At 47.7% G+C, this 16449-nt stretch overlaps 1 protein-coding gene across 1 annotated transcript in view; it reads right to left on the bottom strand.

Moving 5' to 3' along the window:
- IGSF9B (immunoglobulin superfamily member 9B) overlaps positions 1–15635 on the bottom strand; it is a gene marked incomplete at both ends in the record, with an annotated part of 69314 nt that extends 53679 nt beyond the window's left edge. Inside the window, one exon of the mRNA XM_081333650.1 lies at positions 15566–15635. Coding sequence (XP_081189776.1) covers positions 15566–15635 — 70 coding nt within the window. The remainder of the gene's footprint in view (positions 1–15565) is intronic.
- Between the last annotated feature and the right edge of the window lie 814 nt (positions 15636–16449).

Below are 16449 nucleotides of genomic sequence, written 5' to 3'. Positions count from 1 at the left end.
TTATTATTATTATTATTATTATTATTATTATTATTATTATTATTATTATTATCGGTAACAGTGAATGAGCCACAGTCCAATAATAAGGGAGTCTGGTTGCCCTGTGAACCAAATTGCCCAGCAGTTTTCCGTTCCATGGATGGTAATTACAGGCAAAATTCTGTTTTTTTTTCCGGGAGACGGAAAAGCACCCATGCTGTTTAGTCAAAAAAAACCATAAATATTCATAATTTGCTACAACACATACAATACGTGACCTATTACATCACTGATAATCCTTAATTCAGGAATCAACTACCCTTCCCGTGATTTTCTATTTTATTTGGTAAAAGCAGACTTCGATTCAGAGTATTGGATAAGAAGGTCCCAAATTTATATTTAAGGAGAATCCAGAATGCCTTTGTTCCCGTTTCGTTTTAAGCCAGATGTCTTTTTAGAACGATACAGTTAATTGGTTTTTTTCCCCAACCCAGATTTCAAAAAAAAATGGATAAGAGAGATCTATTTTTACCTGTTTGGCTGAACTCGACACCCTAAATGGATTTGCAGAAGACTCGAGGTATTAAGTATATTCCAGAAAATTCTGCCAAGATAATTTTTCAGTGTAAGAGAATGAAAAGGGAGGTTTCATTATTTCCTCTTTTCCTCTCTTCCTCGTTCTCCTAGGAGAACTTGAGCTACACCTGAGCAAGCATCATCTTTGAAGGCATCTTATCACTCTGGAACCACTACCACGCCACCAACCCCGTAAATAGGGTTCCTGGAGGTGTGTCTTGCACGCAAAACGAATTATGCATCCGGGTGGAATTTCACTCAAGGGCTACAAGACAAGCTCAACAACTCACTAATGGCACATAGAGTCTTCTGCTCCAATAAGCAACAAGGCATGCTGGACTTCTGCCACCGTATGCTGGAATTCCCTGTAGGGATGGGGTGGAAGATGCCATCTACAGGAAGGTGTCCACATGTTTTAAATGGTGAATGCCGCCGTACAGCCGAAGCCCCACCTATACAAACCGGACACACACACACACACAATGGGTACTGTGAAGTGGAGCTTTGACTGTGACACCATCACATCCCATTTTTGCAGGGTGGTTCCTGGATGGGAAGAACACTACTCGTCCACAATGAAGAGGCAAGGTGTGCTGCGACTTGGTTTGCATATCTCAGTGTTTCTCAACCTTGGCAACTTTAAGACATGTGGACTTCAACTCTGGGAGTTGAATTCCACGTGTCTTAAAGTTGCCAAGGTTGAGAAACACTGGCATATCTCATTAAGCCACGTGTGGGTTTGGCTCTTGCAGGTATATAACTAACACTTGCATTTCTCCACAACAGATAAGAGTAGTGGAGGAACACAGCCAATGATAGTTTATTCTGCAACCTTATCTCTGTCTCTGCCATCTTGAGCTCCTTCCAAACCACCAATCTCTTTCTGAGTTCACATATCCCGCTCAGACATAATGAGGCTTATCTGGTGTGCCTTAATACGTCATGTGAACTCAATCATAAGGGCTTTTAAACCATGATATATAATTTAGCATGCTGCACAAATAATCACAGTTAGGCAAACACTGCTAAGATCTGTCTGTCTATCAATCTCTATCTATCTGTTATCTATCATCTGTCTGTCTGAGTCTGTCTGTCTGTCTGTCTATCTATCATCTACTATATCTATCCATCCATCCATCTCTATCTATTATCTGTTTGTATCTGTCTTTCTATCTATCTATTATCTATCAATGTCTTTCTATCTCTCTGTCTCTGTCTGTCTGTCTATCTATTCAGACTTGCAGGATAGCCCATTTTGAAAACAGAACTCTAGGTGGCTCACAACAGTTATATCAAGCCAAACATCGTAAAACCATAACAACAGAAGCAAAAACCAGGGTGCCACAACCCCGCTCTCCTTTGATGCAGTCAACACAATCAACTTGCAGCTCTGATTTTACCCTATCTTGGAGGAGCCACCTCTTCACAGCTTTGTGGAAGGTTAAAAGACGAGGTGTCTCTTGGATCTCAGGACGGTTAAAGGGAGGCTTAACCTTTCTTAGGGGATTTGTGGAAGGTTAAAAGGATAAGGGATCTCCTGGGTCTAAGGAGAAGGGTGTTCCACAGGGCGCATAGAAAAGGCATTATAATCCTGTTCACCGTAATTGTAAAAACAGTCCATCTTTTCCAATTTGCTGCCTCAGAGCAGCTAAAATTCTGCAGGCTGAGGTCAGATACATTTTGGAAGGTACCCCGAAGAGTTAAGGCTCATTTGGCGTAATTAATAGCAAATGGAGAAAGAAGCCAGTGAAATAACTTGTCACAGTATCTTAAGACACACACCATTCATTTATCTTCCTGACCGACTGTATTCACCGATTATAGTTTTTTGAAAGAAAAAAAAAATCAAAACTGGCCGCATTTCCATAGGGCGTAAAAACATACAGGGTTTAAAAACTGCCACAACTGGATTCACGCAAAGTGCTAGGCCCAAATCAACAGCTATCTTAACAAAAATATCTGCAAGAAAACGAGCAGGTTCAAACAAACAAACAAAAAAAGGGACTATTCCACCTCAAGGAGAAGCTGTTGAACCTCACCAATTGCCAATTCTAAAGTAGATCTCACTTCAGAGACAGAAATGTCTCCAAAGTTATCAGCTACCACATGTGGAGATCACAAGAAATCTCCTAAATGCTATTAGGTTATCAGGCCCATAGACTAACCCACCGTGACCTGCCCAATTTTGCAAATTGGTGAGCATGTTGCTGCTGAAAATGGTCACGTCGTGCAAGTTAGAAGATGGCCCAGGTCAAGCTGTGGACGATCACTTGACTATGAGCCAGCAGTGTGCAGCAGCAACCAAAAAAGCTAATACAATCCTGGGTTGTATAAACAGAGGCATAGAATCAAGATCACACAAAGTACTAATACCGCTTTACAAAGCCCTAGTAAGACCACACCTGGAATACTGTAGCCAATTTTGGTCATCATATCACAAAAAAGATGTTGAGAGTTTGGAAAAAAAAATCAGAGAAGAGCAACTAAGATGATCAAAGGCTTGGGGACTAAAACATATAAAGAACAGCTGCAGGACTTAGGTCTGGTTAGTCTAAAGAAAAGAAGAAAGAGGGGAGACATGATAGCAGCGTTCCAGTATCTGAGGGGCTGCCACAAAGATGAGGAGGTCACGTTACTCTCCAAAGCACCAGAAGGCAGGACAAGAAACAATGTTTGGAAACTGATCAAAGAGAGAAGCAACCTGGAATTAAGGAGAGACTTCCTGACAGTGAGGACAATCAACCAGTGGAACAGCTTGCCTCCAGAAATCGTGGGCGCTCCATCACTGGAGATTTTTAAGAAGAGACTAGACATTCACCTGTCTGAGATAGTATAGGTCACAGGTCTGCAACCCGCAGCTCCAGAGCCGCATGCGGCTCTTTCAGCCATCTCCTGAGGCTCCCAGTCCTCTGCCATGTGCAGTCCCCCCACAAAAAAAAGTGGGACTAAAAAAGTTCAACCAATCAATTCAAATACGCAGGGTAGGTGCATATCTCACCTTCTCTCCACTCTTCATTCAAACCCTGTTCTGCACATGCGTGCATGTACGCGCATGTGCACACATTTTTTGCGGCTCCCAGTTTTTCCTTTTGTGAGGCAACCGGTTCCGAGTGGCTCTTTCACTGTTTCAGGTTGCTGACCCCTGGACTAGAGTCTCCTACTTGGACAGGGGGCTGGACTAGAAGACCTCCAAGGTCCCTTCCAGCTCTATTCTATTCTACTCTAAGCTGAAAATTCAGCCAATGCTTAAAAGGCCAGCTAAGGTAGTAGCAGTTACCAGCACAACTCATGGTTGTGAGTGAAGTCTGGACTTTCCAAGGCCCTTTGTCTTGTGAAAATGTCAGACAAAGAGAATCCATCAAAGCTGAGACCTTTCCATTCTGACGATTACACGTCCCGCCAGTAGTCAAATCTGACCGGACCTGCACTGCTGGCCAGCTGTGAGGCACCATACAGCCACTTAGAAAGGTACGGTTAGATAAGCAATCAGGTGGAAAAGATTTTACACCTTGTGTCCCAAAAAACAAAACTCTCAAATTGCATTCATGACGTATAAGAGCTGATGGGTCTTTTCTTGGCCTTCTTCTGGCAACCTCCTTCAAGGGAGGTCAGCATCCCTGCAAGTCCAAGAGCAATGACCTTTCTTACTCTGCTTTTGCAAAGCAGCCTCCGGGGAAGGGGAGGGGGAGTGGAAGCAGCTCTTTGATGCGCTGCTCCTGCTTTTAAAGTCCCACAGAATGACTGATGGAGAATGTGCAGAGGGCAAGCGTTAGCCTCAAGGTCACACCATCCAAGCTACAGAAAAGGCAGCCACAGCATGGAAAATGCTGTTAAGAGAAGGAAAAAGTGTGATTCCAGCAAAATCCTCTGCAGATCAGCTTAACACCCTGCGGGAAGAGGACATATCCTCCTTCACAAAGGCACAGTGGTAAGCAGGATGAAAGTGCCTTCCATTTTGTTTGGTAAGTCCAAACGATGATGCCGATGGTTTGGGCTCTCTGGAACAGTCTCCCACATCTTTGGATCCCCAGATGTTGTTGGAAAAAACAAGGCCCATCATCCAAAAGCCCTGCTGGTGCAGTAGCTAGAATGCAGTATTGCAGGCTAACCCTGCCCACAGTTTGGAGTTCGATCCTGACCGGGCTAAAGGCTCAGCCTCCCATCCTTCCAAGGTCGGTAAAATGAGGGTCCAGATTGTTGGAGGCAATAGCCTGACATTTGCAAACCGTTCAGAGACTGTGCTGTAAAAAGCACCATGGGGCAATATATAAATACACACAGAATGAGATGGCCACGTCATGCAATTCAGAAAACGACTCAAGAGGATGATTGAGAATCTCCATAGATGCAAGACTTGATCAAGCCTGAAAAGTAATCCAGAGGAACCAGAGCAATCTAGCCTGTCTTTTGAAGCAGATAGATTCACATTCTTCTCAATCCCAAGAAATGTTACAGTAGGAAAGTAGCCAATGACCTCTTCCCCCTCCCCCCAGCCCCCAAACACCTTTCAGCCAAGGTTACAAAGGGTGAGTTTGGGAAGCAACCCTCAGTCAGGTATCTCCTGTTCTGTAGCTAGGCTCTCCCAGGGGAAGTAAGAGGGCGGGCCAAGTTGACTCCTGCAGCAAAGAGGACATACTGTAGAGTCCAAGGTGCAAATACAGAAGGGCCGTCTTTGACACCTGTCCAACATTCAGCAACCTTCATGACCAAGGATGGCCAGGAAGACACAGAACAGTCTTCCCCAAAACTCCAACCCATCCTGCCAGCAATCTTAGTCTAACCAAGTGGGAGCAAGACCCGTGAGACGTTATTCAGATTTCTCACCATGTGTTCCTCAAGCAATCCAATATTGTTGATCATAGTTGGGAGGAAAAAAATGTGAGTAATTCAGTCTCCTGATGTCTAGCCTGGTGCCTTCACTACTAGAACGAAATGGTTCTAGGGAAACACTGCATGAGCCCATCCTGGAATTATTTTGAACTGGAGATGTTGTGGCTTCCTTCTTAGGTGAGAACTTTGCACAATGTCTTAGATCAGAGATCCCCAACCCTTGGTCTGTAGACCAGCACCAGGACGGGGCATGCCAGCAACCTGTCCACACAAACAAGCAAAGCCCCATCCGTGGGATGCAGGCAGCACATGAAACCATGTTCCCTCTGGTCCACGGGAAAACTTCTCTCCACGGAACTGGTCCGTGATACGCAAAGGATTGGGGGCTGTGGTCTTAAACCTACTGCTTTATGTTGCTAACCAAATAAACGCTTCTCAGAGTAACCATACACATACACATCCTGCAAATAAATGGACTGCTTGGTGGGTGTCATGTCAGGGAAAACTTTTCCTAGGCTGCAAAAATAAAATCAGGTTGATGATGTTTGTGAAGTGTTCCGGGGGGGGGGGGGGAGGAAGAAGAATTGCACAGCTAGAACAAAATGAGGTTAATCTCTCCAAGCGCTAATGCCTTCCAGTGCAGGAGCATGGACAGTGTGTCTCCTCTGCTGATGCTCAGCCTGATTTCGAGGAAGACCGAAAATAAATGTGCCTCTCACTCCCTCAAGCACATGAATTGCTGAGGATCGCAAAAGCAGCTCCCTGAATCTGCTTTGCATCCATTTGGGCGAAATGCTGCATGTGACTGTTCGAATCAGCAAATCAGGAGTCCTGACACGTATTGATCGGATGTCACCTGAAGGGTCCGTTCTGTATTCATGGAGAAAAGAGGAGTTGCAGAAGGCAGCATTTTCAGTGATAAAGTCCAAACGTGCCAGTATTAACTCTTCCAGGGAGAGGCTTCCCCTCCGAACTTGATTGTACAAAAACCCTCTACAAATTCAAGTTTGTAAGCCGCCCTGAGTCTTCGGAGAAGGGCGGGATATAAATGGAATTAAAATAAAATAAATAAAATAAATAAATAAATTCACATGCATAGAGACCGTCTGGGCCATTTTTATTTTTATGACCCTGTAATGCAGAGGTCCCCAAACTTTGGGGCACCAGGGACCGGTTCCTTGGAGAGAGGTTTTTCCACAGACTGGAGGGTGTGTAATTTTGTGTGCTGCCTGCATCCCGAGGATGGGGCTTTGCTTGTTTGTGTGGACCAGTTGCTGGCATGCCGCAGCCCGGTACTGGTCCATTGACCGGGGGTTGGGGACCCTTGCTGTAATGCTTCAGGTTGGGGTTGGGGCGAGACGGAGGTGACTGAATGGAGCTGAGCATTTACTGGCCAGATGCCCTTCCCGTCACCCATGCACAGTTCGCAGAAAATATTTTCTCTTTGTGCCCTGATACAGAAATCTCTGTCTCTGCCTAGGATTGAACTCTCAACCTTCCAAGTGGGAGTGCGAGTCTTCACAGAAAGAGAGAGAGACAGAGAGAGAGAGAGAGAGAGAGAGAGAGAGACAGAGACAGAGACAGAGACAGAGAGACAGAGAGACAGAGAGACAGAGACAGAGACAGAGACACAGACCTAACACAGACATAAATGTTCTATGGAAGTCTCAACATAGTCCAAGATATGTTTTGGCAGTTCGTTGCTTATTATACAACTTATACAACTTTCACACCAAGATAGGGATTATTTAAGAACGGTTTATCAAGGAAACCACAATCAGATGCATTCACATGACAGGATAAGCAAGGACAGCCCTCCCTGTCCTCTGCCGGTCTGCTACCCTGCTAAGCCAAGATATTTGAGATTGCTGGTTGCAGAGGATACACCATGCAGGCAAGGAACACCCCCCCACACACACACACACACACTCCTTCTGATTTTCAGAGCTCCTCAACAGGCTGCTAGAAGGCAGCAGAAACATCTGTACCAGAAGATCCAGACTGCTCTGTGGTGCAATGCACCTCTCTGGCGCAAAGCACGCTACCTCGAACAGAGCTTCTCAACAAAGTCCACAAATGGTGCGGATGTGAGCTGCAACAGATGCTCGTTTCCAATTCTGCTCCAGCAGAATTAAATCCGTCTCTGTAAAGACTTGCCTTTCTTTTTTCTATGATATGCCAAGACAAGGCAGAAGCCAAGCCAGATTGCTTATTCCAAATACACGAACGGGTTACCTATGTCAGCTAAACATCAACCCCCACCCCTCACCCAACCCCCAAGATGAACAGGCAAGTACCATTTTGCAAGCTGATCAATTGGGGAGGGCAAATTTCATAAAATGTTTTCACTGCCTAAATTAAACCCAGCAGCATTTGGGGAATGGGGCACCTGCTGGCCTGTCCTTACTATGGGCACTTCTAGAGCAGCATTTATCAACTAGGGCAGGTTGAAGATGGGTGGACTTCAACTCGCAGAATTCTCCTGGGGAATTCTGGGAATTGAAGTCCACCCATCTTCAAGCAGCCACAGTTGAATAACACTAATCTAGAGCCGTGCTTCTTGGCCACGATGCAAACAAAAAGGCAGGGATAAGAAGTGAAATGGGACACACACACACACACACACACACACACACCTTATGTTGATAGCTATACCCAGATTTAGGTATGGCCCCCCTTCCCACCTTCTGCCCCCCTTCTGTAGCTAAATCCCAGCAGAAGTCTTCTCCTGCCTTCAAAACCAGCCAGCTCCACAGGAAGCATTGCTTTAAGCGTCAAAGAAATCAAAAGAGAAGAAATATCTTCTCCCCTCAGATTCCTTCAGAGGGAGTCAGAACCAGAGAGATTTCCCCATGATGTCATTGCAGAGCTCGGCCTGATTAGCTACACAGCACTGTGACATCATCAGGCTTAGGAGAAAGGAGGAGAGATAACATGGTTGGTTTTTTGTTTGTTTGTTTTAGGAGAAAAAGCAGTATAAAGCAGCATCAGGTAGAAGCAGATGCTTCAGAAGGAAAGGATAGAATAGAATAGAATAGAATAGAATAGAATAGAATAGAATAGAATAGAATAGAATAGAATAGAATAGAATAGAATAGGAGAGGAGAGGAGAGGAGAGGAGAGGAGAGGAGAGGAGAGGAGAGGAGAGGAGAGGAGAAGAGAAGAGAAGAGAAGAGAAGAGAAGAGAAGAGAAGAGAAGAGAAGAGAAGAGAAGAGAAGAGAATCCAGAAGGTAGAACAGAATAGAATAGAATAGAATAGAATAGAATAGAATAGAATAGAATAGAATAGAATAGAATAGAATAGAATAGAATAGAATAGAATAGAATAGAATAGAATAGAATAGAATAGAATAGAATAACAGAGTTGGAAGGGACCTTGGAGGTCTTCTAGTCCAACCCCCCTGCTTCGGCAGGAAACCCTATACCATTTCAGACACGTCAGACAACAGAGATGTCAGGTAGGGCCTAAGGAGAGACGGCCTTGAGGCAAGTGTTCAGAAACTGACATGTAAGCAAAAAAGAAAAGGATGAAAGATGAAATATCTTAGGTTTGGGCAATAAAGGCAGGGTAAAGGGGGGGGTAGGCTTGGGCCCCCTCCCTGACTCACTGGGGTATAAGGAAGACGGGGAGGAAAAGCACTATCAGACTTTAGAAGTTGTGGTTATTGTGTTCCTGTTCATAAAGTGTGACTCTAGACTTCTGGGGGTGGGAGGGTGAGTGGGTTCTATTAATTCATTTATATTACTGTAGAGTAATTTATACAGCTGCCCAATTCACACATAAGTGTAAAGGCAGTTTACAACAATTTTTTTAAAAAATCTACCCAATAATAAAAACCCATAAAAAAAAACCTCCACCAAACCACATTTCCCAATGGCAACAACAACATAATCAAATCTTGATCGGTGCCACCTAAATTTGTGGTCCCCGGGCCGGCTGACAAAGCTGTGTTTTTAGGGCCATTTGGAAAAGCAGCAGGGTCAAAGCCAATCGTATATCAGAGGGAATGATGGTCTAGAAAGAAGGGGCCACCACCGAGAAGGCCCTTTTTTGTGGTCCCACGAGAGCAGAGGTCCCCAATCCTTTGGGCACCAGGGACCGGTTCCGTGGAGAGTAGTTATTCCGTGGACCGGAGGGGGCGTGGTTTTGTGTGCTGCCTGCATCCCACGGATGGGGCTTCACTTGTTTGTGCGGACTGGTTGCTGGCATGCCGCGGCCCAGTAATGGTCCACAGACGGGAGGGTTGGGGACCCCTGCATTAGAGGATAATCTCTAATCGGTGGGAATCTCGTAACATGCCCTGCCTTCCCATCCTGGTGGGCCAGGGGGAAGGGTTATGCGTAATAGGGGAGAGGTGTTCCTTCCAATAACCTGGCCATTTTCAGGTCTGGTCCACCTTCAAGGGCTGATAGAGCCTCTTTCACCCCCCTCGGAATCGTAGAGTTGGAAAGGACCATAGGGGACATCTAAACCCACCTTCTGCTAAATCCTGATATAGCTTAAGCCATTGTTTGAAGTCAACCACTTGCTCTCTCTCTCTCTCTCTCTCTCTCTCTCTCTCTCTCTCTCTCTCTCTCTCTCTCTCTCTCTCTCTCTCTCTCTCTCTCTCTCTCTCTCTCTCTGCAGCCCTGAGGGGAAAGACCTCCATTGAATGGGCTTCATCCCACGTGGACTTTCTTTTCGAGAAGTTTGCCAAGAAAGTTTTCAGAGGCCCACCCATTTCATCTACAATACAAGTAGTCCTTGAGTTACGACCGCAATGCCGCCTGACCATTATGGTCGTGACAGATGCAAAAATGGGTCGCTCACGGGACAGACTTGATTTTGCGACTTTTTTTTTGCGGCGGTCATTAAGCGAACTCTGCCGTCATTAAGGGAACCCATTGACCGCTATGGGCGTGGTTTTTGCTGAAAATCAGAAGGACCAGAGGAAGGGAAAATAGAGTCACGCGAACGGGGATGTGTGTGTGCTGCAAATAGCCATAAATGCAGCTGCACTGTGGAGCCCCCAAAGTGCAGTCACGTGACCCCCCCCTTAGGGGGCGGGGCCGCTGTCAAAACTTTGGACCCCAGTCGTTAAGTCCCCTTTTTCAGGTTGGTCGTAACTTCGAACCGTCACTAAGCAACTGGTTAAATGTCAGAGGAAATGGACTTGTATGCAAGCCCATTTCACAGCAGAAAAGTTCAAGACTTCGTTCCTCCTCTTTAACCAGCCACGTATATGGGTAACATGACCAGTATGCAGAAGCAATTTAGGTTATTGTTATTATTTTCCAAGAAAAGCCTTTTTCTGAAACTGATGGATAAGGCAGGTTTATTCATTCTCAGAGAATAAGAACTTCACCCATTCTCCAGGGCCGGGATCTTGAAACCCGGCCCTTTTATGCCTTCTGGACTTCAAATCCCAGAATTCCTCAGCCAGCATGCCTGGCTGAGGAATTCTGGGAGTTGAAGTCCACAAGTCATAAAAGGGCCGAGTTTGAAGACCCCTGCTCTAGGGGTTTCCTATTTGGGACTTTCAGCATATGGGGGAAAAAGGAGACATCCAATCCCTAAGACTCACAGACTCTAGCAGAAAAAAAAAAATCCCAGAAAATATTCTTGCATGCTCTACTTTACTTCCTGTCTTTACAACGACCCTGCAGGCCCACGAGATGCTGATATATCTGGGCATGGACAAAAACAGTGGAAATCAAAGTTGGACTTCGTTTGAGATGGATGTGTTTTATGTTGAAAGTGATCTTTAGGAAACAACCCGGCTTTCTTATTCCCAATCCTGATTTTTATTTAGTCATTTGATTGAGTGATTAGATTTTTATCCCGCCTTTGCTACTTTTTAAGTAGCCCACTGTGGCAGGCTACTTAATTGAAAGCCGGGTTGTTTCCTAAATATCACTTTCAACATAAAATGCCTCCATCTCCAATGGTCCAACTTTGATTTCCATTCTTTTTCTCCAGCCTTGGATATATCTGCCTCTTGCGGGCCTGCAAGATCATTGGAAAGACATACATTTTATTCCTTATTCTCCTATTTTCCCCATAACAACAACCCTGTGAGGCGGGTTAGGCTAAGAGAGAATGGGACCAGAGCTGACAGTTGCCTGGGTGGGCAACTTCTAAACTCTTCCATCCTAAGAAAAGAAGAACTAAAATGCCTGACCCACCCCAAACCAGATCCCTGAAGTTCAGCATAAGCACAGAGAATCCCAAACAACAGCAAAACAAATAATGGCGTCTCTCCTCCTTCAATTCCCACATCTGGAATACAGAGGTTGCCTCTACCTGTAGGGTCTCCATTAAGCTAGGCTTGGTCAACCGAGCAAGGCTCCTGCTGTCTCCAGCAGCCCTACTCCTTGGCGTCGATGGGAAACGTAGTTCAAGGTGTCTGAAGGCTGTTGAGTCAGCCGAGGCTGCATGACATGATTCATAGCTGCAGACAGAATATTCTACTCGGTAGCATTGGCCAATAAAGGAGGGGAGGGGGAGATTCAATTGTGGGATGGGCCAGACCACCAGTGGGTTATGCAGCACTGGCTTCCCAAGAAGAATGCACCACCCTACACAATGTGTCACTAGCACCTCGAAGCCCTATGCTCCTGGGACAGCAGCACCCTAATTAGAGGGACAGGAGAGAGGAAGAAGGCAGGCATGGATTCTTCAAACCAGAGAGAAGAGCTGGTTGAGGTTGATCTAACTATGGTGCAATGCTGAAAAGAAGCTGAGGAGAACTCAGATGGTCAAAATAGACCTCCATGCCCAGATTGACTGTATTTCAGTGAGCCTTTTAAGTCATCAAATCCAGCCAGAACTGGCTTGGTGTACTTTCCTACACAACCCAGAGAATCATTAACTGAATGGTACATTGTTCAGCTTTGTAGTGAAAAGACAAATAGTGTGTGTGTGTGTGGGGGGGGTGTTTCCTTCTAAAAATGCTGGATTATATTCCTCTTTCCCATCCTCTCTTCATTAGTGGCTGGGACTAAGCCAACTCTTTTCATCAGAGCTGCAGTGACCCCCACCACCACCACCACTGCAGGTGACCAGCTCTGACAGGTCCAATGTTTAGTACAAGAATCTTGACTTCCCTCAAGTATCAGAGCCTTGCGATTGTATCCTAATTAAATAAGTTCAACTTTTCCAAACACAGGTGGGCCTCCAGCAGCCCAACTGATGGAGCTGGATTACAATCCATCATTCCAACTGCCGGATTCAGTCATTAGGTCCAGCGTCTGGTGGGATTCACTGGTATCGGAAAGGTCAACAATTCCACCTCCAGGATTGAAGTCAAGCTCTCTCCACAAAGAGAGATAAGATCACCAAAAAAGAAACAAAGATACAGTACAATCTGGGGGCTTTAAATATCCAGAGATATCTAGATTATTTTTAGATCCCAGTCCCTGAGAGTAAGGATTCCCCGCACGAACGAACAGCGCATAAGGGAGAACGCCAGCTCATTCTCTGTTGCGCAACTGAGTTCCCCACCTCTCTCAGAAACCCTCCCAAGCCGGATTCCCTCACCAATTCATTTGACCTCCATGTTGTCACTTCATTCTGTTGCACACACGTTTGACCGGACCTAGGTTACAGCCACGTCAAGAAGATTTGTACCCCACATGCAAATGTAAGAGATGCTTAGCAACCAGCAAATAAACAAGCAGTGGAGAAATGCAATTCAATTAATGGAATGTGAACACTGTTGAGGGGGGGAGGAAACTGTTCAGAGAGCATAGTCACTAAGCATGTAAACTAGAAATTGCACATGCCGAAGGGTGCTTTCATAAAATTATGTGAAGGATCTATTTCCCTTCTGGTGGGAAGAAGTCTGTCAAAAGGGCCACAGTCCAAACCGAGCCAAATTTGCATCACACAGGTGAACAACTACAGCAAGATGGCAAAGCATAATTAAAAGGTAAAGGTAAAGGTTCCCCCGCACATGCATGCTAGTCGTTTCCGACTCTAGGGGCCGGTGCTCATCTCCGTTTCAAAGCCGAAGAGCCAGCGCTTGTCCGAGGATGTCTCCGTGGTCATGTGGCCGGCATGACTAGGTGCCAAAGGCTCACGGAGCACTGTTACCTTCTCACCGCAGTGGTCCCTATTTTTCTACTTGCATTTTTACATGCTTTCGAACTGCTAGGTTGGCAGAAGCTGGGACAAGTAACAGGCGCTCACTCTGCTACACGGCATTTGGGATTCGACCTGCCAAACTGCCGACCTTCCGATCGACAAGCTCAGCGTCCTAACCCACTGAGCCACCGTGTCCCTTAACGCACAATTACAACTGCCCAAATGAGGTAGCTGCTCTGGTAGAGAAGCAAGCATTGCATAAACCAAAGCAGACTGGAGATCTAAACCTCCACCGAGCAGTGTGGCATCTTCCAGAGTGGAAAGCATCTCTTTTTCAACAACCCCTCAATCCTGGCTTGGCCACTCCCTCTCTTGAGTTAATCTCTTAAAAGGACCGTCTCCTTAGATCCTCGAGACCATTGGTAGCAGCAATGCACAACTGTCTCCTGCAAGCTTCTGATGCATCAACTCCTTCATCCGGAAAGGTCGTTTGCCCGGCAGGATTTGCATTTTCATCAGAGGTCAAAAGACATTCTAGCTGCTTCTCACTTTCCCTCTGCTTCCCATACAAGAAAGGTCCTTTTTTTTCAAGAGCCAGACGCTGCTGGGAATTCCTGCAGGATTTAACCCTGAGCAAACGCACTGCACATTTTTATGCCCCAAGCTTTAAAGGAAACCGATTCAGCCTCCTTTCCATCAACACCCCCCCCCCCCACACACACACACCCCGGGAAGGAATATATATCAAATCATCCTCTCAAAACACCCAGTTTGGAGTCTCCCAAGTTCCATAAGTCTCTGCAAATCTGGTTATTAGCTAGACTTGGGTTATTGGCAGCTGCCCTAAAACTTTTATATCCCAAATCACCTTTGTGCCCGCCCCCCCCCACAGATGGTCTAGTGATCAACCACTAACTTATTTTTCTAGGTTTCTCTCCTACCCCCCCCCACCCCCCCGGCCCAAGGGAAAATCCAAGGGAAGCCTACATGATACTTTCCCGGATCTTAACTGTCTAGGAAAAGTTTCCCAAGCGCCACACGCATGCCACATGCGAAGCACGTATGATCCCGAAACCTTGGCAGCAGGGTTGTTCGGTAAACTAATATTCCACACGAGCCACACGTAGAGAAATCTTGCCTGATAACCCCGTCCTATTTGCTTCGGATAAAATGTGTTCGTCACCCTCCCACGTCATTTCGACTGGGTATCTCCTCCACAGTTTCTGCTAATCCTGTCTCCGAAAGCGTGTGGGCCGGGAAATAAAGAAGGAGGGGGAAAAAACAACGAAAAGAAGGCGAGAAAGCAAGGGAGACACCGGCTGCGTTTCCCCCATTCAATAAAGTCTGCAATTAGAAAGTCGAGGCGGGGGGGGATTCCATCTCCGCATTCTCTTCGCTGGTTCTCTCCCCACGAATTTGACAAAGTGACCCAAGACCTGCGATCTTTTCCGGGCATCTCCCGCTGTTTTCCCACCACCAATGTCGAACCTCGGAAGTAGGAGGAAAAGCCGGCTGTTGCGCCTTCGCCCGCTCGGCAACTTTCTGCAAGGGCTCTCCTTCTTTCCCTCTTCTTTCCTTCCTTCCTTCCTTCCTTCCTTCCTTCCTTCCTTCCTTCCTTCCTTCCTTCCTTCCTCATTCTGTTCCTTCCTTTATTCCTTCCTTCCTTCCTTCCTTCCATCCTTCCTCATTCTCTGTTCCTTCCTTTCTCTTTATTCCTTCCTTCCTTCCTTCCTTCCTTCCTTCCTCATGCTCTATTTCCTTCCTTCCTTTCCTTCCTTCCTTCCTATTCCTTCCTTCCTTCCTTCCTCGTGCTCCATTCCTTCCTTCCTTCCTTCCTCTCTATTCCTTCCTTTCTCTCTATTCCTTTCCTTCCTCCCTTCCCCATGCTCTATTTCCTTCCTCTCTATTCCTTCCTTCCTTCTTTCCTCTCTATTCCTTCCTTCCAGGATTCCTCTCGCCCCCCTCCAATCCCCTCTTCTACAGACCAAAGGAGCGGCGGGCTCTGTCCCCTGCCCGGGCAGAGAGCGCGGCGCAATTTCCCGGCCGCCGCGGGCGGCAGCGTCTCTTGCGCAGCCGGGACCCAGCCCGGAGCCCCGCCGTGCACTTCGACTCACCTTGAGCGGCGGCGAGTGGCCGGGTGCTGCCGATCAGACTTGCTATCAAAGCGGCCACATACCAAATCATAGTACTACTACCGACCAGCGAGCAGCAAGGGCGGCATCCTCCTCGGCCAAGCGCCCTTCGCCGCGCCCGGGCGGGGTGCAGCAGCAGCAGCAGCAGCAGCAGCAACCGCCGCGCTCATGCCCGCCTGCCCGGCGATGCGCCCTCCGGACGCCTCTCGGCCGCCGCCGCCGCCGCCGCTCCGGCCATCCTCCCGCCGCCAAGGCTCGCCGGCTCCTGGGCTGGCTGGCTCGCTCGCCTCGCCTCGCCACCTGCGCCGCCGCCGCCGCCGCCGCCGCTCAGCCCCTCCGGCTTCTCCTCCTCCTCCTCCTCCCGGCGCGCAGCCTAGCCTGGGCCAGGCCAGCCTGGCTTTTTTTGGCCCCGCTCGGGCCACGCCCCCGCCGGGCGCGGATTGGGCGGAGGGCGCGGGGGGGCGGGTCCCGATTGGCGGACGGCTTTGACAGCCGGGGCCCGAGGGGAGGGGGAGAGAGAGAGAGAGAGAGAGAGAGAGAGAGAGAGGAAGCGAGAGGGAGAGCGGCGGCCCCCTCCCTCTCCCTCCCTCCCTCCCTCCCCCCCCCGTGCCAAGGTGGGTTGGAGCGTGCAAGGCAAGAGAGCCGCAGAATCATGCGCAATGCTGGAGCCGAGGCCGGCAGCGCTCTTCTCCTCCCCCCCACGCCCTCCCCCCCCCGCTTCCACTGCATGGCCGCTTCTCCAACGGGAGGATGCTCCGGGACCAGGAGGGAGGGAGGGAGGTTGGTGGAGGGGGGACGGGAGGAGGGGAAGGGGCTGGCCCGTTGCAGCGCATTCATCGCGGGAGATCTCCGCAGAGCTTCCCCGC

Source organism: Vipera berus (genome assembly GCF_964194415.1).
Source record: "Vipera berus genome assembly, chromosome: 8".
Classification (NCBI taxonomy): Eukaryota; Metazoa; Chordata; class Lepidosauria; order Squamata; family Viperidae; genus Vipera; species Vipera berus.
Note: the sequence above shows the minus strand (reverse complement) of the source record. Positions and strands in the feature narration are given on the sequence as shown.